This window comes from Callorhinus ursinus, unplaced genomic scaffold (assembly GCF_003265705.2).
Source record: "Callorhinus ursinus isolate GAN/ISIS: 27379988/994484 unplaced genomic scaffold, GSC_fseal_2.0 scaffold6, whole genome shotgun sequence".
Lineage (NCBI taxonomy): Eukaryota > Metazoa > Chordata > Mammalia > Carnivora > Otariidae > Callorhinus > Callorhinus ursinus.
In genome coordinates this window covers 27,564,351-27,588,883 of record NW_027397068.1, presented here as the reverse complement: position 1 = coordinate 27,588,883, position 24,533 = coordinate 27,564,351, and the positions used below count along the sequence as shown (strand labels likewise).

Here is a 24,533-nt window from a genome sequence, read left to right as displayed (position 1 = left end):
TGGGGAAGCTTATGGTCCCAAGCACCTCTCAAGGGCTAGGTTGTTGTCTTTTTTAAAAGATGCTTCAGGGTCAGTCCCTTCTCCCGTTGTCACTGTCCTCCAGTTTCAGCCCCACCCCAGCAGCTTCCAGTGGGAGTGGCAGTGTCACCCTAGGTGAGAGGCAGAGTTGGGAGCTCTGCCCCCTTCAAATGTTTGCCTCCAGAGGTTCTTTCCACGCTCCCCAAGGCTCTCTAGACAATTGATGTCACTACCTGCCCTTAAGCCCTGGAGCACCAGGTCTTTGCAAGATGTCTTAATTCCAAGGGGACAGACTGGTGTCTTCTTTGGCCCAGTATCAAGGGCATGGCCTCCATATCACTAGGGAATAGCAGGAAGATTCCCCAGCAATGGGGGTGGTGCAGATGAATGACCCTGCCTGCTGTCTAAGAGAGGGGACAGGAGGGGGGCCTCTAATGCCGCTGGGCATTTTTTTTAACCCTTGATCCCCAGGACTTGGGGGTGGGGAGGTTGTCCAACACAGCTTCCCCAGCTGTGATTGGTTCTGCCCACCTTCTAGAGCTCCCTCTAAGCGGGAAGCTGGGTCTGACTCGCTGGTAATTGATTAAAATAGAACTTGGTAAGGTCCAGGTGCGTGTGTCTGACCCAGGGTGACTTTTAAGAAACTTTAGCAGAAGCAGAGACAGGAGGAAGAAGTACTGCACCAAGAGAGGCCAAGAGGAGAGTCTTGTTGTCAGCTTTCTGAGAGCTTGCTGGCCATTCTTCGCCCGATTTTTGTCTGAGAGCCAGGTTCTCAAACCTGGGCTGCCCTCTGAGGTTGAAGGCCTTGTCGTTTTCCTTGCTGAGTAGCAGGGCTCAAGACACTGACATGATGCTAAGAGAAAGCTCTTCCTGTACTGTGTGCCCACGTTCTTGAGCAAATCCCATCTGAGTTTTTTGTGTTCCCTCTCCCTAAGCTGGGAGAGCCAACGCTATTTCCCCTGCTCTCTTGCTCAGCGTTTCTGTGGCCTCAGGGGCCTTGGCACTGGGAGCAGGTTTTGCAGTGCCTGGCACCAACACAAGCCTGGGCAGAGCCCTGCTGCCAACTTTCCCTTGGCTGAGGGATTCCCAGGGAGTCCAGAGCTGAGCCCTTGGTCTTAGTGTCTTGGAGAATGCAGTAGCACAGGGGGACTCCTCATGCTGCCTCCCTGAGGTCGCAAAGTGGCAAGGTGGTCTTTCACATTACTGATGGTGATATGGAAGCTCAGCGAGGCTGTGATAGCACCAAGCTAGCACCAAGCTCAGGGAGGGACTCAAGGAGAAATAGACTCCCCCACTCTGTACTTAGAACCTAATCCTAGGGCACTGCTTTCTCAACGTTCCCATGGCACAACACAGAAAATGGTGACGTTGGTGCTGGCACAGTGGGCTAAAGGAACCAGACTGCCATGGGTGTGCCCAGGGCCACCCCAAAGGCTAAAGGAGCAGTATTGCAGTACCCCATAACCCTCATGCTCTGCCTGAGCCACACTATCCCAGAGGAGTAGACCTTATGGTGTCACGAATGCCACATCTGCTTCTAGGAGGTGGCCCTTCCAGGCACCTCTGGGAGTGTATGCACACTGATCTATGGGACAGACCCGATGACCCAGACTCTACTGCTATGGGTGCAGTTTCCATCACACTGGGTCTTCTAAAATATTGGAGGCCAACAGCAATGCTCACACTAAGAGGGAATTTCCAGAGGGTCTGAGTGGCTATGATAAACCCCTTAGTGAGCACGTGGGCAAGATCTTTGCCGACTCTCCCAGAGTCACGCGGAGTATTAACGTGACAGGCAAGTGCCACTTAGAGGCCACATGAGCCAGAAAAACTGCTCTACGCCTTCTTCTCAATTTCCTCCTCTGTAACATGGGGTAATAACCTCTTGTCTACTGTCCTCACCAGATAGTTAGGCGGCCTGAATGAGGTGATGGATATGAATGCTCTTGTCAAACTATAAAGAGCTATACACACAAAAAAATGGATTCTTTTGATTTCTAATTAAAATGTTTTGTTTTGTTTTAGTTCTAAAATCAAAACTAGCTCTGGTATTGCCCCTGCCCCAGCCCCTGCCATGTGCCTGCCTTTGGGAGATAAAACATGAATAACAGGGCTGCCCTCTAGGTGTTGACAATGAGTGGCTGAGGCCTAGCTGGGAGCAAAATATCCTCTTAGGGTCTGCTCCTTTGTTCCTCACAGTGGAGCTGGTATGCAAGCTTCGTGGGGTGAGAGAGGCTGTGAGGACAGTTACAGAAAGGAACATGCTGGAAGAAACATGTTTCTTCTAAGTTCTGGTAATGCTGTAGAAATCAAATTTCATCTAGAATCACTATGAAGAGGTTATTGTTCTTTTTAAAGACTCCTCCCCAGAAGAGTAGAAAGAACCCTGAATTCTGTGATGCTGGATTAGAGCTAGAGACCTCAGCACAAACTCAGGTTTATCTGGATATCTCTAGATCTAGACCTACCTATCAATCTATTGATTGACCTAGCTCTAGCCATCTCTCTCTCTCTCTCTCTCTATATATATATATATATGTATATATATAGACAGAAAAATAGAGACATAATCTTAATAGGATTGTATACATGCATATATTTCTTAGCTCTCTCCATTGAAAAGACCCAGAGCTACTGACACCCCAGTAGCAATGAGCATATCCAGTGCCCAAATCCTGGTTTCTAAATATCACTCTTTAGGAACAAGGAACCGGGCTGTTGGAGAAATAGCTGATTTTAGGGCAGGGCAGGGAAAATATAAGATGAATCTGAAACATAGTGAAGCTTCAGTAACCAAAAAGTTGCTAAAAAAAAAATGGAGGCATGTCACAGGGACACAAAGACAAGAGATGGAACAATTTGAGCAACAAAATAAATAACATAGTATTAGATAACCCACAGTACAAAATAAATATATTGTGTCTATACTGATATTAATGAATGAATGAATGAATGAATGAATGAAGGAGAATGTACAATTCTTTCTTATAGTAGAATTCCAAATGATATAGAGACTCTCCCTTCCTCAGGATGTAGAGCTTAATCCCTCCACCGCCCTTGAGTGTGGGCATGATCTTTTGACTTATTTCCAAGGAATGGAATATGGAGAGTACAGTGGAGAAATGCAGCAAACCCCATATGGCCAGGTGATGAAGGCTGACATCCCAGTGTTGTCATACGGACATCACATACCCCTGATCTGATGTGATGAGAGGGGCACTTCACTTCTTTCCCCAAAACCTTAACCCCAGTCAGATCATGAGGAAAACATCAGACAAACCCAAACTGAGGGACATTTTACAAAATACCTGACCGGTACTCTTCAAAACTGTCAAGGTTATGCGAAACAAGGAAAGACCGGGAACCAGTCCCAAGCCAGAGGAGACTAAGGAGACCTGGCAACTAAACCTAGGGTGGGCTCCTGATGAGATCCTGGAACACAAACAGGGCATTGAGCGCAGAAACAGGTGAAATCCGAATAAAGCTTAGTTAAAAACAAAGCACAGCTGGACAAACGAAAACCTCCTCCCACAGACCTGTGGCTTTGTTGTGCCCCACTCTGAGTTGCTGGCTCTGTGGCTTTCCAGTCTCGGCGTCCTTCGACGGGAAACAGCACCTGCGGAGCCTGCCTGTGGTGAACAGCATCAGCTATGTCCTCCGCTTCCTCGCCAAGCTGTGCCGAAGCCTCCTGTGTGATGACCTCTTCAGCCACCAGCCCTTCCCTAGGGGCTCCAGTGGCTCTGAGGAAGCCCAGGACAAGAAGGAAGGTAGGATGGAGTCAGGTAGGCTCTGTCCGTCTGTCTTCCCTGTGCCGGAGGTGGTCCCAGGTGTTCCTGCCCTCCTGGGAGCTCCCGAGGGTTCTCCTGCTGGAGGCTCCCAGGCTGCCTCTCCGCCACCCCCAACCCCAGCAGAGGTCAGGAACAGCCAGGACTGAGGGTACCCAGACAGTCCCCACCCAGGCTGTAGTGGTAAGAGATTGCTCCAGCTACTGAGAGCTGATGTTATGGTTTTAGGCTTATGTTACTGGAATTTAGACAATGAGGCCACATCACATATAATGAATTACTTTCTTCACTCTCCTCTAATTTAGACTCTTGGGCACTTATCCATCATCGTTAAGTCATTGAAAGACTATGACACTAAGGAACTAAGAAATCCTGAAGAAACTAGGGCTAAGAAATGGATTATGTTCATCTATGCCTGGGGGCCTCAGATACCCATCCGTGTCAATAAACAGAGTGTCTATTGCTTCAGGGATTTGACCAGGCCATGAATCAAATATGTTTTTCAGTAAGAGTTAGTGTTTCTCTCTCATCACAGGATGAAAAGTGATCCCAGGGCTGAGTGCCTTTTGTTGCAGAGTAGTTCAGCATAGGAAAGCTGGTGGGAAGGTCAGTAAGGGCATAGAGGGCCACATGTTGTGTGCTGAAGGGCTAGGTACCTCCACTTAGCAGCCCTGAGTTATGGAAATCCATAAAAAGTTAACATGAATCTAGGCTCTGGATTCCAGGTCCCCAAGAAATGTTGCCTTTATTCTTTCTCTGGAAGCAGTATTGTTGATATATAAAGAACACATAGCCAGTGAAACTGGAATCTAGTCATTATGTCATTCTACAAACATTTGCTGAACACTCTTCTGTTCCAAGCACCATGTGACATCTTGTGTTGTGATAAGACAAATACATGAGCTTGGGAAAATTTTTGAGGTATTGAGTGACCACTACAGATAATGAAAAATGAATACATTTGCAGGTATGTGCTCACAGATAGGCTTAGAGCCTTCAACAAAAAAGATGTTTATAATAAGAGTGGCTATATTTTAAACTTAAGAGGACAGCAGGGAAGGATAAATCTAGATTCTTAGCATAAATTTTTTTTTAGATACTGTCAAGAACCCTGTTTATAATTTTACATTAATCTCCCTGAGACCTGGGAATCAGGAAGAAATTTGGCCTTCACAATGAAAGCTACCTAATTAAATATGGTCTATGTGAGCAGATACTATATACATTTGTGGCTTTTGTTTTTATTTTGTTTTGTTTGTTTGTTTGTTTTTGATGTCTCTATATGTGCAAGCTTGGGAAAATCTTTTCTTATCTCTGGACCTCCATTTCCTAAATGAGGTGTTGGGGTTGCTTATGCACAGTGCTACTTCTGGTTCTGACAGTATGAATCTGGTCTCTCCTATAAGCCTTAGCTGACTCAGGAACATATCCTAAAGCTAATGAATCTTCTAGTGAATCTTGCAACAAGAATAGCAGAATGGTCTGATTTCACTTTGCAATCCACTGAATCACCGTTACATTGAACAAGCAATGTCCCATAGGATATAATCATAAAGCCACATAATTCATGTCTCCCATTCTTCTTTAAATATATCCTGTGGGACCACTTCATTCCTACCCATGGATGAAATTTTGGACAAATCTTGTGACTTTTCTTGTTCCTTTCAGGTAACAAAACATTCTCTAGTCAATAATTAATATATCTGGGTCAGTGTAATAATCAAACTTTAAATTTCAATCGAAGATGTAACTACTCCCTATTCCCAGTTCAGACCTGCTTCAGGCCAGTTGGCTTCTCTCCACCTCACACCTAACCTTGTGCTTTTGCCCCCCCTCCCATATCTGGCTAATAATGATTTCGGATGCTTCATGACCACAGTAAGAGGAGGAGGAGAGGCAAGAGGTAGGAGAGTTTTTACCTGACTGATCCTGCTGTGAGTTGGCATCATACTCCCAAGTTCTGGTGGGTGTTTAAGGCTGAGTCTTCATCCTAAGGGCTCTCACATGGGCATTTTGGTGACCCTGCCATCTCTCACCTGCACTTTCCCTGACATGGACAAATATAATTCTTATCTGGCTGGTTACCCAGTCACTTCCTTCCACAGCCCCAAATCTGCAGGTAGGTCTCTAGCTTCTTTCTGCAGAGGCCCCCTTGTGCCACCAGACAGTCCCACAGAAAGAATCTAAGATGATCTTACTTTTTTTTAGAGAGTGGGGAGGGAGGAGGAGAGGGGTAGAGGGAGAGGGAGAGAGAGAATCCCAAGCAGGCATTTCACGGGGCTCAATCTTACAACCCTGAGATCATGACCTGAGCTGAAATCAAGAGTCAGATGCTTAACCAACTGAGCTACCCAGATGCCCCAAAGATCTTACTTTAGCTTTCTCTTCTGATGGCCCACATCTGGCCCCTGACAAACACTACCCATCCTTGGCCCAAACAAATTCTGGGCATGCAGCTGAACCTTGCAGTCACCTCTCTTTTGTTCTGCCATCAGAGTAGTCAGACTTTTAGATTTCCCATGGGAGTCAAACAGTAATCCACTGTGTCTCTCAAGCTCCAGGGACAGATATCAAGCTAGTTACATGGCCACATTGAAGCCCTTGGTAATACACTAGACAGTTCTCCCCATAATTCATCTTCTAGTCAACCTGTTTCTCAACCTCTACATTTCTTTTGCAGGCTGGATGTAGGTGGTCACCTATAGGTATAAAACTGGCTTTCCACCATCTTTTTTTTTTGCAAGATCTGCATACTTCACTCTACCTTGGGGTGTCTGTTGTCTTGCAGCCTCAGCAAAAACTGAAACTAAAATGGTTTCATTTTAACATCCTGTCCAGGAACCCCCCCTTCAGCTTTCCTTAAGTGATTACTGAGGAAACTCTTGCCTTGGTTTCCACCGTACTCTCTCCCAAGCTCACCATGCTGGAGGAAGTTCCAGAGTTTTCCCTGGAGCGGTGTCGCTGCCTCACTTCTTCCCTTGACTGGGACAGTTATTTCTAGCCAAAAGGTGCTTTCCTTCCTAGCTGGCCTGGCTTTGGAAGCAATGACTTGAATTGTCTTCATGAGCCCTTCCCTAGCCCATGGCTGATTTGAAAAAATGAATTGCTCCAAATCAACGAACCTTGTGGACATTGTTTCTCAAGCCCCAGGTGTTGCAGAACTGAGTTCAGTGCATCTCACGTGTCTGGGAGCCTCAGGGAAAGTAGAAGAAGCAGCTACGTCACTGTAGGCTCTAAGTGGCCCCCTTGCCACATATCTTTTCCACCAATCTGCCATGGAGCCTAAAATGACACCAGTAGAGAGTTTGCCTTTAGATTAAGACATCGCCTCTTTAGGATTGTCTTGTCAAATTTCCCTTAAAGGGTCACACGTCAAATTATTATCACTTCAGATGAAGACTTAGTTTATCTTGCCCTCTATTGTGGCAAGAAGGGCACATACAAAAGGGAAAGGATGGAGGCCTTGGTTGATTTTAGGCTCCAGATCCCTCCATAGAACCACATCGTTCCTAAACACGACTGCACAGTCTTGAGCTCATTTGAACCAGGTGGTTCTCTGCCCCAGTGCTGTTCAGTTAGAGCTGTAACCTATCAGGCTTGGTGCCACAGTTGCAGGGTTTGTCAATGTTCATTAGAGCATTTCCAGAAGACAGTTAATGAGATAATAAGAAAAGGAAAAACCGTGACACATAAGGAACTATCAAAGAAACAAGGTTTGTGGCCAAAAAATGGATGATTTGGACATCATTTTCTGAAAATGGACATCATTTTCTGATCCAGCAGGTCATACAGATTTGTTCTCAGTGGTTCTGGTGGTAGATTTAATTAAACCTAAGATCCTGCCACTCAAACTCTGGTCAGGGGCATTCTCATCACCTGAGAAAGGCAAAAGCTCAGAGGCCCTCTCACACTCTTTAACAAGAGATCCCAGGTGTTTTGAAGACACATTATAGTTTGAGAAGCGTGGATTTAAGGACTACTGTCCCGGGTAGAGAACTTGGCAGCTGAAGAGCCAGGTGGAACTCTTACAAGATAGCTCCCTTAGGAGTCAGGTGGGGTGTATTCGTAAGGAACTTTGAAAAGTCAAAGCTACAGAAGTAGAAGGGACTGCTTGAATGGTAGTGACCTCCTCGTTACTGGTGACAAATGTAGATGTCCACTTGTTAGGGCCATGAGGGGGGACGCTGGTAACCCAGAAGAGAAGTAGGAGCAAGATGTCACAGCTGGAGGGGCAGCTGATGGCTCTGGGCAGCAGGTGTCCAGGAGCCCCAGTGAGGGGCCCCCCAGAGGTGAAAGTGAGGCTACCAAGACAGAGCAGGTCACATTGGAACAGAGAGAGGACATCTTCCACATCCCTTCCTCAGAGCTTTCAGACAGAAACTTTCTTCTGTGATGTTTCTCCTGTGTCTGGGGAAAACCAGACTACATACTCATCTGCCTGAATCCCAACTGGGAGGTAAAGTTCTTGGCTTGAAATCGGGAAGTTCGGTCATTCCCCTTTAGTTCTATTACCTGACAGCCACATGTGGTGTGTGTTTTAGGAAGAACAACTCTCCGGTGCTTTAGGAGAATGGAGGCGGAAACGTGGATTTGATAACATTTGCACTTCTGTCAGAAGCCATGGGATGATCACAGGGAAATTTTACCTTACCTTTGAATATTGGAAAGAAAAGCCCTCAATTATGAATAACACTCGCCAGTGTTTTCCAAACTTAAATGTGCTCAGGAACCACCGGGCATCTTGTTAAAGGGCAGATCCTAGCCTCAGTGGGGCTGGCCTGGGGCCTGAGAGTCTGTGTATCTAACAGGTGTGCAGGTGGATTGGTGCTGCTGCTGGTCGGCGACCACACTTTGAATAATAAAGCGTGGGCTGGCACAGTCCTGCTCACCTGCGGAAATGTATCATTTATTCAGGTTTTCAGTAAAATAAGTCTATTTGCACTAGGACAATGCGCCGTCCCCCCCACACCCCTGGCCCCCGGACAAGTGTTGCCACCGAAGATGATCCGATGCCCCTGGAGAGCAGAGGGGTGGAATGATCAGGCAAGGTGGCAGGTGTGCAAATCCAGGTGACAAAGAGGAGGTTTGCTGCTCTGGTGAGAAGGGGTGAAAGAAAGCCAAGAATGACGACAGGCAAAGTCCCCAGTGTGGCCTGGCCACCTTCCATAGCAGGGTCCCTGCCGTCTTTTATGCTTCCCCAAATCCCAAGACGTCCATCTGTTCTCCCAGACCCATGTTTACACATCCTCAGTGGCACCTAATTTTGTATTATATTGCAAGAATCTGTGTCCAGATCTCATCTCCCTGCTGGATAGATTTGGGGAGCAGAGCCTGAGATGTAACGAATCTGTAGCAAATATTTATGGCTTGAATTCTATGCAACACAACAGAACAAATTGTCTGCTCACCAAGAGTAGGGGAGATCTCTGGAAACCACAAATGTGATAGCTGAACCCTTCTGCGAGATCTAATTTAGTGATTGGTTTCCTGCCCTTTGAAGTTTTAACACGATGGGAACAAACTGTTTACTTTTTCTCGAGTAGCTTTTTCGATACACAGATGGTAGGGGTGGGAGATGAGGAAGGACTTTTGTTCTTGAAGCTTGATGTTTTCGTCCTTGGCTGGTGGTCTTTGAGCCAGGCACCAGGAACCTAGTGGCGGACCAGACATTCACAGTTTCTGCCTGGATTTTGCTAAGTGCTAAGTGCTCCATTATGGTTAAGCCTATGTACCCAGCCTTTAGAGATCAAGTTGGCTTCCTTGTTGAACTGCAAATTTATATGATAGCTCTATGGAGAATGACTGTACAGGGAATATCTATCTTTCCGAAAGATTATTTCCTTTTTTTTTTTTAAGATTTTATTTATTTGACAGAGAGAGAGACAGCGAGAGAGGGAACACAAGCAGGGGGAGTGGCAGAGGGAGAAGCAGGCTTCCCACCTAGCAGAGAGTCCGATGTGGGGCTCGATCCCAGGACCCCGGGATCATGACCTGAGCCGAAGGCAGACACTGAACGTCTGAGCCACCCAGGCACCCCAGATTGTTTATTTCTAAAAGGAAAAAGAGTTTATCAAGTGCCACGAGTTATTTGACATAGAAACATCCATTTAGTCAGCAAACATTTAGTGAGCTTTCCCATTTGGGATGCACTGAAGCCTGCAAGTTCAAGGCTACTTGTTCAGAGCCACAGAGAAGGCCACAGTGGGGAGGAGACTGAGCCCAGGTCGTCTGTTCCCTGACCCTTTGCTTCCCTCCCAAGCCAGTTGCTGGTAGGATCCTATTACCCACTCTTGCTCGGGAGGGTGTACATCCTGTGCGCCACCCCCCCGCCCCGCTCAGAAACCCGACTGTACTCAATGGATTCTCATAAATGGCTTGTGGTACACCTGCGTCATTTCGTCTCACAAAGATGTAAAAGAACAAAACAAACCCCAACCACCATTTAGCAAAATCCAGGAAGAAAGTGTACTCCAATTATATCAATTCTCTTTTCTCCTTCTGGGTTTCCTATCTTGGCCCCAAGGAGTGTTTCATCCTTGTCCCTGGGCTCTGGGTACATTCCTGCCCAGTGACATACACAGGACAGACCGAGGCCATCACTCCGGACACCAAGAGAGCTCTCTCATTTTTACAAAACCCACACAGAGTGGCCTGCTCCACCAGACATTAGGCATAGTTTGACCTGGTATCTTATTTTAAAGATCTATTCATTTATTTGGGGGGGTGGGGCAGAGGGAGAGGGAGAGGGAGAGAATCTCAAGCAGGCTCTCCACTGAGCCTGGAGCCCGATGCGGGGCTCTATCTCATGACCCTGAAATCATGACCTGAGCCAAAATCAAGAGTCAGACGCTTAACCAACTGAGCCACCCAGGCACCCCTCAACGTAATATTTTAAATAATATGGGGAATGATGGAGGCAAAAAACAAAACAAAACAAACAAAAAAAACCCCACAACAATGAAGGAAGGTGCGTTACACCAGATTCCCTTGTAGCTGCTTGTCTCCCAGTGCAGGTCAATGATTGGAATATCTCAGAGCTATGCTTGCCCTGTCACAGCCAGAGGCCACGTTAACAAAACTGCGCTGTTCTGTTAGGCTTGAAAGAGAGTCATTTGGGAGGAGAACAAAGTATCAATACCAAGCTCAGGTGTTAAGAATCCTCTGAGAGGGCGCCTGGGTGGCTCAGTCCTTAAGTCTCTGCCTTCGGCTCAGGTCATGATCCCAGGGTCCTGGGATCGGGCCCCACATCGGGCTCCCTGCTCCGCGGGAAGCCTGCTTCTCCCTCTGCCACTCCCCCTGCTTGTGTTCCCTCTCTCGCCGTGTTTCTCTCTGTCAAATAAATGAATAAAATATATATCTAAAAAAAAGAATCCTCTGAGGAAGTTTTGATGGAAAAGTTCAGAGAGGAGTGTCTACCAGGTCCACAGCAAATACAGAGGCCTTCCTGTATTTTCAGACAGCTAGGTCCAGGGGAAGCCCAGCTAGTGTTCCTAGAGCATAAGATGAGGAGTGTTTGCCAGGGTAGGACTCCTAATCTTAGTTCTGCCCCTGGGCGTCATTATTTCATTTAGGAAAATTTATTTATTGTGTTTCCAATTATATCATTCATTAAATTATAATATCCGTACATATTTTAAACACCGAGCTAGGTAGAGCACCTGGCTGGCTCAGTCAGTAAAGTATGCAACTCTTGATCTCAGAGTTGTAAGTCTGAGCCCCACATGGGGTGCTGAGATTACTTAAAAAAATAAAATCTTAAAAAAATTGAGCTAAAGGGGAAACATATAAACTCATGAAAAAGGCCTGAGTTTTGTGGAGTTTAAAATCGATTTTTTCAATGTTCAGTAATTTACTGAAACTCTTTGCAGTGCAAGGCTTATGTTTATGTTCTCTTTTGAGTCCTGTAGATACTGAGGAAGCACAAGTATTCAATAATTATTGTTAAATGCATGAATGTTCCAATTAAGTCACTATATAACACTCTGAGATGAACTTCCTGAACTCTCTCCTATTACTGGGTAGTGTCTGGGTCTCATACATAAGCAGTAAACCGTTTGCTGAAAAAAATCCCATAAACTTTCTGGCAGAGAATTGAACAGGTATTCTATGGCAGATACATCCTCGCTGTGACTGAATCAATCACTGTAATTTCCAAACTGACATGCGGAGTCAAGAGAAATGAAGCAAATGCCCTTTTCCCATCTGTATCAGTTATCTATTGCTGTGTGACAAATTACCGCAAAACTTAGTGGCTTAAAATAACGTTTATTATCTCAGTTTCTGTGAATCAGGAGTTCAAGTGCAGCTTAACTGGGTCCCCTGGCTCTGGGTCTCACACCGGGCTGTATCTCAAAGCTCAACTAGGAAAGGATCCACTTCCTAGCTTATTCATGTGGTTGTTGGTTTCCCATGAGCTGTTGGTTTCTTGCCATACGGGCCTCTCCACAGAGCATCTCACAACATGGCAGCTTGCTTTACTAGTATTAGGAATACTGGAAAGTATCATGAGCTACCCTGAAAGTCAGGATGTCCATTTAGAACCAAAACTTACAAAGTGTCCTCTATTCTGGTGACTCCAACATTTTCCTGATTGAGGACCACTTTTAATTTCCCTGAAGTTCTAGAAAGACCAAAAAGGGTGGGGCTGTTGAGGAAACAGCATGATTGCAGAAGGTGCCCCCCTACCTTCACCCTCCCCCACCTGTTAGGAGTTGCCATAAGAATTTGGAGTAGAGGCATGGCAAAGCTGCAAGACCATATGGGAAGTGTTTTGGAACCAGCTCTCCTCTTGAGACCGAAAGGGCATTCATTATCCCAAACGGCTGACTTTGGGCAAAATTGTGTTCGGGCAAAATTTCCACAGAAGGAAATCAACCCATAGACTTAGAACAAAGTCTTAGGCAAACCAGAAACATTTGAGAGGACTGCCGAAGTTCAGGTGTCAGGCATTAAAAATTATGGCTGGTTTCTGTGCATCTCATTAGGGGAGAAAATATATAAATGTACTTAAATGGACCAGAGGGGAGTCATAAGGTTGATTCTGAGGGCTGAGTGATCTGAACTTGGAGACAAGCTTAAAGGGAAAAATCTATACTGGCCAGAGACCAAGTTAATGGAAAATTTAATTGAAGCAAATGAAATGCTAAGCCTCCTAGGTGGTGTGGCCTGGTGCCCTTTGAACCGGGAAGGCTGGGACCGGAGGCCACAGAGGGCCCTGAGGGAAAACATGATGAGCTTATCTGAGCAAGACGCAGGGCGGGACTGAGCCTGAGCAAAGAAAGTCCGCAAACCTCCACTAGAGCCTCAGGGAGAGGCAGCCTGGAGGGCAGAGAGGAAATCTGCTGATTTCTGCCACTGTGAAGTCCTTAGAGGGTCTCTGCCTCCTGCCGTGGCACTGAGCACGTGCTGGGCACTCCGGTGCCGGAGAGGAGCAGGGGTGCAGGCGGGAGGCCGCCACGCAAGGTAGGAAGCAATGGCCCCTCAGGAGGGGAAGGGCAGCCCCCCTGGGGACCTGCTATTGTTTCCCGGGTTCTCCTCCCTCCTGCCCCCTTCTGCGCTCTGCTTCCCCGCTTGTAGCTCTTTCTCTGCCACGGGAGCTTACTGGCTGCACCCCCAGAGGGTGGCACCTTGTTCGCCGTCGCTCTTGGAGCGGCAGAGTAGGGGGCCCACGGGGCTACTTCCTTTCGGAATCTGGGTTTCAGGGCTGGGATTTGTGCAGCTGCCTTCTCCTCAAGCCGCCGAGCCAAGCTGTTCACACATGCGGCGCTGTGGCCACTGACCCAGTGGTTTGCCTTTCTTGCCGGCCTGGGCAGGGCTGTATGGCCCGCTGGCCTGGGCAGACCGGCGGGCAATTGGTCCAGAGCAAGGCAGTGGCTCCCGGCCTGGGGGGAGGTGGCCGCGCCCATTATAGAAAGGGCTCACTGTGTGCCGCAGCTGCTCCTTCAGTTGAGAAGTTATGGCTGGTGTGGGGAAATAAGGTGGGAGTTGGGGGGGGGGGGTGGGGGGGTGTGTGCACGTGTGTGAAAGAGGCTGGTGGAAAGAACGGTCCGTACTGAAAAAGAATCGTTTCTAAGACTCTGGAATTTGGGGCTCATTACTGCACGAATAGGTATTATTTGAGACTAATTTTGCAGATGGTCGTATTGTTGCTTTTCAGGGCTTCATTTGGTTAAAGAACCCAAGTAAAGTGCTGGCTTCACTTTTTTGGATAAAATAAACAGGCCAGGTTCACCCAACTATGAGCAGTTCGGTCTTGGGTCCTAAAGGACAAGGGGTCAGCCGCCGCCTGAACTGAAACTCCATCAGGAGTGTCTGCACTTTTATACACGTGAGCCCCCCTTTTCCTCGCTGTGCTGCTCTTGCTGCTTTGGGACTTTCTCTCTCTGGCTCTTGGCTTTCTTCTTCCTGTCCCTCTGTCTCTTCCTGCTTCTCTTCGGACCTTCTCTACATTCCAGGTGCTCTTGCCAGACCCTCCAGAGCTGCAGCGGGAACGGGCTTTATCGGGCGGGCGATCTGGAAGGCTCTGCAGAGGTGAGGGAGGAGGGAGGTGCCCACACATGCCTGACCCTCAAGTTTGTTTCCCAGACAGGGAGGCTTAGACACAGTTCAAATTCAGAAGCAAATGGCTGTCCCTTGAGGCTCCAGTGGGTTTGAACTCTTCCAGAGTGTTCTTTGGCTTCACTAATGGGCAGGCTTTCTGTACAGCGGCTGGGGGAAAACGTAGTTCACAGAGCAGCAATGGTGAAAAAGGAACACCAGGCTCTCCCAAGTTCCCAAGTTCCCAAGACATTAAGTTCCCAAGACATTAAGCCCTGAAAAGTTCCCAAGACATTAAGCCCTGAAAAGTTCCCAAGACATGAAACCCTAAAAATGCGGCAGACGTCTTGGATGGCGCCATGGGTGTGTTTGCCTTTCTCTTTAAGCCTGCTTCTGTGATAGTCCAAGAGCAGATTATTCCTTTCCCTGGAGGGAAGATGTAATGATTTTCCAAGCAGCATCCTTTGTCTCTTGTATACAGGCAGGGAGGTTATAGAAGAAAGTGCAGGAGACCCCTCTCCCTTATCCCACTTTGCTGAGCTGATGTTCTCCACAGAGATTAAATGGCCTTACATGGAGGCTGGGTTGGATCCTCTTGTTTAATGAGAGGTGCCAGGATGACAAGCTCATTTCAGATGAGAAGCGATTTTCTAAGAAATCAGGAGAAAAGGACCGGGGAACGTCTTCACCTGTCCGCCCTGTGGTCGGTCGCGAGTCTGTACACAGGGGTTGGATCTGCACGGGGCACTCGTGCCTGGCAATCCCAAGACTGCTGGCCCCATCTGGTGTTCACTCACCAGTCAGCCACAAAACCGCTGAAAAGTGCAATTCCCTCCTCGGGTACAGATCTGGTCCTTCTTTTTACAGACTTTAAGTGGTGGTTTTAGTGGTGGTGACACAATAATCCATGTGTCACACGATGAAATTCTTAGTTCCTAAGGGTTCTGCATACCCACAATTTCTCTCCCTGTATGTTGATGACTTCATAGTTTTAAATAGTAGAAAGGTGATGTATCCAGCAGTCATCTTTTCAACTAAAGCAAGAGGAATTGGGGGTAGATGTAAGGAGGAACTTTTAGGCAGTAAGATTTGCAGTACAATGAGCTAATTGTGAGGGAGATTGTAAAATCTCTTGCAGGAAGCTTTTAAATAAGAGGCTCATTTATTTTTCCTTATTTACCACCCAGCCTGAAAAGAGGGCTTGGTACTAACTCAGTGCATTCCAGGGTTAATACACCACCTTTCACAATTTTTGCTATGTCCATATAACAATTGTAAAAGTGTTTACTCAAGATGTTCCTTTGAACAGATTCATTTCTTTTAACTTTAGCTCTTAGTCACTTTAAGCAATGATACCGTATCGGTGAAATCATAGTTTGATGGGCTAATTATATTTTATTGCTATAACACTAAAGTACATGACTATAAAAAATCATGTTCCCCTGTAGCTGTGTCTTCCAAAAAGATACACCTTCAAGTCCTAACTTTCTGCCTGTGAATAGAACGTTCTTTAGAAATAGGGTCTTTTGGGGAGCGTGGGTGGCTTAGTCGGTTAAGCATCCAACTCTTGATTTCAGCTCAGGTCATGATCTCAGGGTTGTGAGATAGGCTCCGCACCCGGCATGGAGCCTGTTGAAGATTTTCTCTCTCCCTCTCCCTCTGCTCCCACCCCCACCCCCCCCCTCTCTCTCTCTCTCTCTCTCTAAAAGAAAAAAAAATAGGGTCTTTACAGATGTAATCAAGATGAGGTCATACTGGATTATGGGCCCTATTCCAATGACTGATGTCTTCCTAAGACCTTTGGAAACAGACACAGAGGCACAGGGAAGATGCCATGTGACAATGAAGGCAGGTAGGAGGGATGTATCTACTGTGAAAGATTGTTGGCTATCACCAGCAACTAGGTAGAGACAAGGAGGATACTACCCTTTAGTCTTAAGAAAGAACATGGCCCTGGGGCACCTGGGTGGTGCAGTCAGTAAGCATCTGACTCTTGGTTTCTGCTCAGGTCATGATCTCAGAGTCGTGAAATCAAGCCCCACGTTGGGCTCCACGCTCAGCATGGAATCTGCTTGAGTTTCTCTCTCCCTTTGCCCCTCCCTCCACTCTCTCTCTCCAAAATAAATAATAAATAAATCTTAAAAAAAAAAAAGAAGAAGAAGAAAGAACATGGCCCTGCCGACACCTTGATTACACACTTCCAGCCTCCAGATCTATGAGAGAATGTGTTTCTGCTGTTTTAGGCCACTAAGTTTATGGTATCTTCTGTAGCCTTAGGAAATGAATACACCAAAGTCCCACCTAAAATCATGTGCTGTCCCACCAGTGGGACACACCTGACACTTGGGGAAATGCTGGGCTAGTTGCTCTTTGCAGTCTCTTTTTCAGTCCTGTAGGTGAATGATGATGGCCTCATGATATCAGTCATTTTTACACTTCGGTATGATGTAAGTGTCAGCACCCCTATTTATAAGGGTGAGGAAAAGGCTGTTTTAACCAGGTTTGAGCAGATGTGTCTCATCAATTCTGAACGGCACCCTAGTTTGTGCACCTGAACATGCTGCTCACTCCCAGGCTTCCTGGGAGCTACAGGCTAAGCAGAGCAGCGGTGGGGGGCTTGCGGATCTGTCTCCATGGTTGTTCACCTGCTGCCTGTGGAATAATGGGTGTATCCTGTGCTGGGTAGAGGGCTATTGCCTAATGGTCTCTCAAGTCGGTTTTACTTTTTGATGAATTCATTTGGATCCCAGCCCAGAAGCTGGCTTTTATTACCTTTGATCTCACTCATGGTCGTCAGCAGTTTTTAAACCAATGAAGTCCATGTTCCCTTGTTCCCCGTTTCTGCACGTCGTCATAGGATGATGATCTTTCATCCGCATCTGTATTTTCCAGCTATATTACAGGTTGGAGAATTGTCTGCATTCTCTACCTTACCACTATCAGAACCACGTAGACATATTTAATCTTGATTTAAAATATTTAATAAACAGAATAAATGTTTTAGTTAAATCTTTTTTATCATTGTTTATCATGTATCCACGATAATCCTTTCTAATCTGTATTGTAATGCATATTCTGTGTAATGGCCGCCTCACTGCTAACAGTGGCCCAAATGTCTACTCAATAGCTATTTATTGAGTGCCTTCTTTATGCCAGACACTGTGAGTAGCTTCCTCACATACACCAAGGCACCTGCCACTAGGGACACAGAAGCGATTAGTATCTCCGATACTGAGAACATTCCAGTAAAGGGGATATGAAGACAGCCTTACTGCTAACTGGCTTGGAATGGTGCTAACCCATAGTAGGTGCTCAGTGTTTGTCTGCCTCTTCCTCACTCCGTTCAGGAGGCAGCCTCGTACATAGCTCTGTAGCCTGGGCCTTTTTAGAAACTTCATACTGCTGTCTTCTGATCTGGATGGAAGAGATGCAATAGAGGTCATTAAGGAGCAGGTGTGGCGTTCCAGGTCCCTGAAGACCACTTACAGCATCCCCGGGCCACGAAGCAGAAAGCACAGAGCATGCGTACACTGAGGCTGCTCAGCTTACTTGTGTCATGGTGGCCAAAGTGGTGTTGGCCGGACTTGCCTGTATAACAACACTCCTGAGAATGTGTTCAGACCCAGCACCAGGCTTCTGCAGTGAATTGTTTAAACAACTTTATTGAGATTATCATACAAGAGTGCAACACAGTGGTTTTAAGTATATTCACAGAAATGTGCAACCACAATGGTAGAACACTTTCAATACCTCAAAAAGCACATACCCTTTAGCCAGCACCCTCTCTCCCCACTGCCCCCCTGCCCTCAGCAACCGCTAATCGACTTCTTGTCTCTATAGAGTTGCCTGTCCCGGACATTTCATATAAGTGGAATCACTTCATCCCTGGCCTTTTGTGACTGGCTTCTTTGACTTAGCAGAATATTTCAAGGCTCATTCACGCTGTAGCAGTTATCAGTATTCATTTCTTTTTATGCCTGAATAATATTCCATTGTGTGGATATGCCTCATTTTGTGGATCCATTCATCAGTTGATTGCCTTTTTGGGTTATTTCCACCTTTGGGCTATTGTGAATAGTGCTTCTGTAAATGTTCATGTACCAATTTTTGTGTGGACATATGTTTTCATTTCTTTTGATAGATACCTAGGAGTGGAATTGCTGGGTCGTAGAGTGACTGACTCTAGTTTGAACTGGTTGAGGAAGAGCCAGACTGTTTTCTGAAGAGGCTGTACCATTTTATATTTGCACCAGCAGTGTATGAGGGTTCCAGTCTCTCTACAACATCATCGACATTTGTTATTATCTGACTTTTTATTATAAACATCCAAATGAGTGGAAAGTTACACTTCTTTGTGGTTTTGATTTGCATTCTCCAATGACTAATGATGGGGAACATGTTTTTGTGTGTTTATTGGCCATTTGTATATCTTCTTTGGAGAAAGGTCTCATCAGGTTCTTTGCCCATCTTTAAATTTGGTTTCTTTTTATTGACTTTTATTGAGTTACTCTGGAAACAAGTCCCTGATGAGATATATGATTTGCAAGTATTTTCTCCCATTCCATGGGTAATCTTTTCACTTTTTTGATGTTATCTTTCCAAGCACAGAAGTTTTACGTTTTGATAAAGTCCAATTTACCTATTTTTTCTTGTGTTGCTCATGCTTTTGGTGCTAAATGTAAGAATATCTTGCCAAATCCAAGGTCATGAAGATTTATTCTTATGTTTCCTTCTAAGAGTTTTGTAACTTTTTGCTCTTACATTTAGGTCTTTGGCCCATATTGAATGAATTTTTGTATATGGTATGAATTAAGGGTCCAATGACATCGTTTTGCATGTGGATATCCAGTTGTTCCAACACTGGTTGCTGAAAAGATTTTTCTTTCCCCATGGAATGATTTTTGGCACCCTTGTGGAGAATCAGCTGAACATAGACACAGTTTATTTTTGAACTCTCGATTCTATTCCATTGCTCTGCTTGCCTGTTCTTATTCCACAATCACACTGTCTTCATTATTGTTGCTCTGTAGTCAACTTTGGAATTGGGAAGTGTGAAGGCTCTATGTTCTTTCCTCGTGATTGTTTTGGTTCATCTTGGTCCCTCGAAAATCATGAGTTTTAGAATCAGCTTGTCAATTTCTATGAAGAAGTCAGCTGAGATACTGACAAGAATTACATTGACTCTGTGGGTCAATTTAGGGAGTATTGCCATCTTAATATTCAGTCTTTTGATTCATGAACATGGGATTTTTCCCCATTTATTTAGATCTTCTTTACTTTCTTCCAACAATGCTTTGGAGTTTTCAGTTTTACACTTCTTTTGCTAAATTCATTCCTCCATATATTATTCTATTTAATGCTATTATAAATGAAATTGTTTTCTTAACTTCATTTTCAGATTGTTTAATCTGAAACACAGTTGATATTTGTATATTGATCTTGTATCCTGCAACCTTGCTAAACTCATTTATTAGTTCCAAAAATGTTTTAATGGATTCCTTAGGATTTTCTACATACAAGCGATAGTTTTATTTCTTCCATCCTATCTGGATGCCCTTTCTTTCTTTTTCTTACCTAATTGCCCTGGTTGGAACTTCCAGTAAAATGTTGAATAGAAGTTGTAAGAATAAGCATCCATGTCTTTTTCTTGATCTTAGCAGGGAAAGCATCCAGTCTTTCACCATTCACTATGGTGTTAGCTGTAAGTTTTTTGTAGATGCACTTTCTCCAGTTGAGGAAGTTCCCTTCTATTCCTAGTGTGTTGAGTGTTTTTTATCAGGAAAGGACATTGAATTTTGTCAAATCTATTGGGACAATTGGACTATCTTTTTCTTTTTTAATTCTATCTATATGGTGTATTACATTTATTGATTTTTGACTGTTAAACCAACCTTGCTTTCCTGGGATAAATCCTACTTGGTCATGGTGTATAAGTCATGTTATATGTTACTGGATTTGATCTGCTGGCATTTTGTTGAGGATATTTGCGTCCATATTCATAAGAAATATTAATCTGTAGTTTTCTGTTCTTGAGATGCCTTTGTCTGGTTTTGGTATCAGGGTAATAATGGCCTCATAGAATGAGTTGGGAAGTATCCCTTCCTTGTATTAATTTGCTTGTAAAGAAGTGGTTTTAATTTTTCTTTAAATGCTTGGTAGAATCTACTCATGAAAACTTCTGGGCCTGGGATTTCTTTGTGAGTAGCTTTTGATTACTAATTCATTCTCTTTACTTGTTATAGGTTTACCCAGATTGTCTATGTATTTTTTTGAGTCAGTTTTGGTAATTTGTCAGTTACTAAGTTACCTAATTTATTGGCATATGATTGTCCATAGTATCCTTTAATGATCCATTTTGTTTCTATAAAATTGGTAGTAATGTCATCTCTTTTATTTCTGATTCTAGTAATTTAACTCTTTTCTTTTTTCCTTGGCCAATCTAGGTAAAGTTTGTCAATTTTGTTGATTTTTTTCAAAAGGCCAGCTTAGGTTGCATTGATTTTCCCCATTGTTTTTCTAGTCTTTACTTAATTTCTGCTTCAATCTTTATTTCCTTCCTTCTGCTGGCTTCAGGTGTAGTTTGTTCTCCCCGCCCTGCCCCACTATCTTATCATGAAAGATTAGGTTATCATTTTGAGATCTTTCTTCTTTTTAAATGTAAGTATTTACAGCTATAAATTTTGCTCTAGGCGCTGCTTTAGTGACATCCCATATGCAATGGCTTTTATTTCCAGGCAAGTTTCATATTTATCCCCATCTATGAGAAGAATTGATAGCTCCCCTAAAAATCAAGTCTTAATCTTTCAATATCTACATTATGGGAAGAATTCATACATGAAGAAGACGTCTGGATCCTGTGGCCTCAAATGTGTTTCCTCATTGCTAACCTTGGAGGATCCATTGGTTTTTGTTACTCTAGCACATTTTCTCTGTGGATGTCAAGATCTGTTTTGACCATATGTGGTATAGACATGATTACTGATGGGACTACGCACGTACAATCTTGTCTGGGATGGGAGGGGCTGAAGAGAAGGAATTCCTAAGATATTTTTCTTCCTCTTTCTATCCCCATAATTCCCCTAAACTTTGTCCTTAAAAATATAACAAAACACCCCACACCTTTTGGCCATAAGTATAGCTCACAGACTGAGTTCAACAGGCTGAGGTTGAGCTTTAAAAATGTAGAAAGTCATGATTTACTTGGGCAAAGGGGAGCTGACAATGAGGTTGGCTGACTCTTTAGGTCCTTTACTCCCCCTGCACTTTTGATTGGCTCTTTATCTCTCATCTGCAGCTGATAGGGAGAACCCTGGGGTTGACCAGATCAGCATTTGCATCCCCAGTTTGTTAGCTTTGGGGGAAGGGCAGTACCCTCATGTGTTTTGGGACTGAAAGTGTTGGGGAGGAAGCACCATTGCCCCTGTGTCACCACCCAGGTCAAATTGTTTCTTTAACTCAGGGACATTGTGACTCCTGCTTGATCTCTCTAAAGCATCCCGGGCCGGGTGAGGAGGGCAGTGTTGGTGGGCAAAGAGAAAAGAGAGCAGGGAGATTCAGGCAAGCTGGTAGAGACTGCATGGAAGGAGAAAGACCTTTGAATTTTACTTTCAAGTCATCAATAACTAAAATAATCACTTTTTCCTCTGAACACAGAGGGGCTCATCTCCCGTCCCTACTATAATATGCTTTGTTGGTGAGGCAAGTGTCTCAGTCTGTTGAGAGGTGAACTATTTGGGATTATGATGTGGGGTCCATTCTTCTCATCGCTCATCCCCACAGATAGTGGCACCAGTGCTGCTGGGGAAACATTTGCCAAGACTGTCAGGTAGCCTCTTGACTTGCTCTCTGATCTCTTCTTCTCTGTCCTGCCTTCTTGCTTAGCAAAAACAGCCACCACTGAGGAGTGCCTGGTGAACCCTGTAGGCATGAACCGCTACAGCGTGGACCCCTCTGCCTCCGCCTTTAGCCACAGGGGCTCCTTGCCCACCTCCTCCTCGCTGTACTGCAAGAGGCAGAACTCTGGAGATGGCCACCTTGGGGGAGGCCTGGTCACCACGGCCAGTGGTCCCCGCTCCAGCCCCATGTCCTCTGGAGGCCCCTTGGCACCTGGACTGAGGCCCCCAGGCTCCAGCCCCAAGAGAAACGGGACCTCTCTTGAAGGAAACCGATGTGGTAATGTAACGCATGCTCTGGCTTCCCCATGTTTTAACCTCCCTGGCCCTTGCTCTGGGATCACTACATATAGGGGGAAGGGGGTGGGGTGGGGGGGAACTGTGCTGTCTGAACATGGGAACACTGGGAAATCAGAAGCACTTTCATGGGTTTTTGTTGTTGTTGTTGTTGTTGTTTTAAAGATTTTATTTATTTATTTGAGAGAGAGAGTGAGAGAGAGAGAGCACATGAGGGGGGTAGGGTCAGAGGGAGAAGCAGACTCCCCGCTGAGCAGGGAGCCCGATGTGGGACTCGATCCCGGGACTCCAGGATCATGACCTGAGCCGAAGGCAGTCGCTTAACCAACTGAGCCACCCAGGCACCCGGTTTTTGTTGTTTTTAAAGGCCATTAACTTCAACCTTTGACCACAGTAAAGAAAGTGGTATATTAGAGTAGGCTAGGCTGTAGGAGTAAGTAGACTCCAAAATGTACAGTGGCTCAAATGCAATAGAAATTTATTTTTTGTTCAAGAGTCCAAGGTGGGTGCTCTCAGTTGGTAGATGCATCCCAGTTCAGGGACTTAGGCTTTGTCCATTTTGTGGCCCTGCTATCCCCTGTGGCCTCCGTGCCCCCAACACGTAGCGGGTAGAAAGGGAAAGAGTAAGCAGGGAAGGCACACACTCCTCCCTAGAGCCTAGAAATTATGCACCTCACTTCCACTCACATTTCATTGGCAAGAGCTGGCCATTTTGCCACACTTAACTGTAAGGGACTCTGGAAGGTGTAGGTCAACTCTGTGCCAGGAAAAAGAAGAACCAGATGTCGGTAAAGCATCTTCTCTTGCATAGTGGGTGACATATGCAGGATACAAATATGTGGACAGAACCAGAGTTAAATATTTCCACAGTGCTGGTTGTAATACCACCTCTGTCTCACCCGTTAAAGATACCTTGTCGGAATGCAATGCATGAAATTGCTCTCATTCTAGGGACAGCTTGGTATCCATTGTGAATTATGTATTTTTTTACATCATTTTCAAGCTTCAGTATTGCATTAATGAACAAAGGCTGTGGAGCATAGTAGATAATCACATGGACTGTGGAGCCAGATGCTCTGGGCTGGAATCCTGGACCCACCACTTCTTGACTGACCTTTTACAAGTCTGAACTGCTCTGTACCTCAGTTTCCTCACCTGTAAAATTGGAATGATAACAATAGCATCTACCTCATAGGTTTGTTGGGAAGATTAAATAAGTTCATATGTGTATTTAATGCAAGACCAAGGACATGATAAGAACTCAATAAACATTAGCAGTCGCAGATCATGTGAGCCCACCTCTCAACAGATCACAGCCCAGCAGCTCTGCACCTGAAAACTGCCGAAGAGAAGAGTCCCCAGGCCCAGGAGTCAGGGAGTCTTCATCTTGCCCCTCTGGAGCCTCCCAGTGGATTGGCTGTCTTCTCTGGCAAGCCACGTCTTTGTTCTGAGCTGTGGCTCTCTCTACCAGTAGCCCTGTGAAGCCACAGTGATGAGCTATTTTGTGTGGTCCAACATCCTCCACGTGCTCCCCTGAAGGACCTCCCCCCATCCCACACAAGCCTCTCCTGGCTGAGGATAGAAAGGTGGGCAGGAAACACAGGGAAAGGCAGTTCTGAGGGGAAGAGCACAGAATCCCTCAGCCATGGGGGCTCTTGGCAAACGTAGAGGCATCCTGCAGACTACTTCCCAACATTGTCACATAGAGCCATCAGCCAGGCAGAAGATTTGAGCGGGCAGAACCCATTCTCCAAAGAGGAGAGACATTGTTCCACCTGATTTTTAAGAACAAGAGAAGAGAACAAGATCTGGCACAAATCAACATCTTAAAGTAAAAGAGGGGGCCCCAGCTGTTTCCTAGGCTTATCCCCAGAGTTTGTGTAACATCTGGTATAGAGTAGTTCAGTAAACATTCATTATCTCTGTGCCCCTATCATGATGCCAGTGCCCCCATGTTGCCCCTGGTTCTCAAACCCCTCATCTTGGTGTCCCTCTGCCCTTCACG

At 45.5% G+C, this 24,533-nt stretch overlaps 1 protein-coding gene across 16 annotated transcripts in view; it reads left to right on the top strand.

Annotated features, from left to right (window-relative positions):
* SCML4 (Scm polycomb group protein like 4) overlaps window positions 1–24,533 on the top strand; it is a 114,525-nt gene that overhangs the window by 69,902 nt on the left and 20,090 nt on the right. For 12 of the 16 annotated variants that reach the window (XR_012378513.1, XR_003206234.2, XM_025863557.2 and 9 more), the window contains 2 exons: window positions 3,606–3,785; window positions 22,221–22,511. Coding sequence is in view for 14 of the 16 variants with exons in the window: in XM_025863557.2 (XP_025719342.1) it covers window positions 3,606–3,785; window positions 22,221–22,511 (471 nt within the window). In the remaining 2 variants the exon portion in view is untranslated. Of the gene's footprint in view, window positions 1–3,552; window positions 3,786–11,681; window positions 13,266–22,220; window positions 22,512–24,533 lie in introns of those variants that run through there. The other 4 variants (XM_073893734.1, XM_073893733.1, XM_073893727.1 and 1 more) reach the window with 4 other exon arrangements.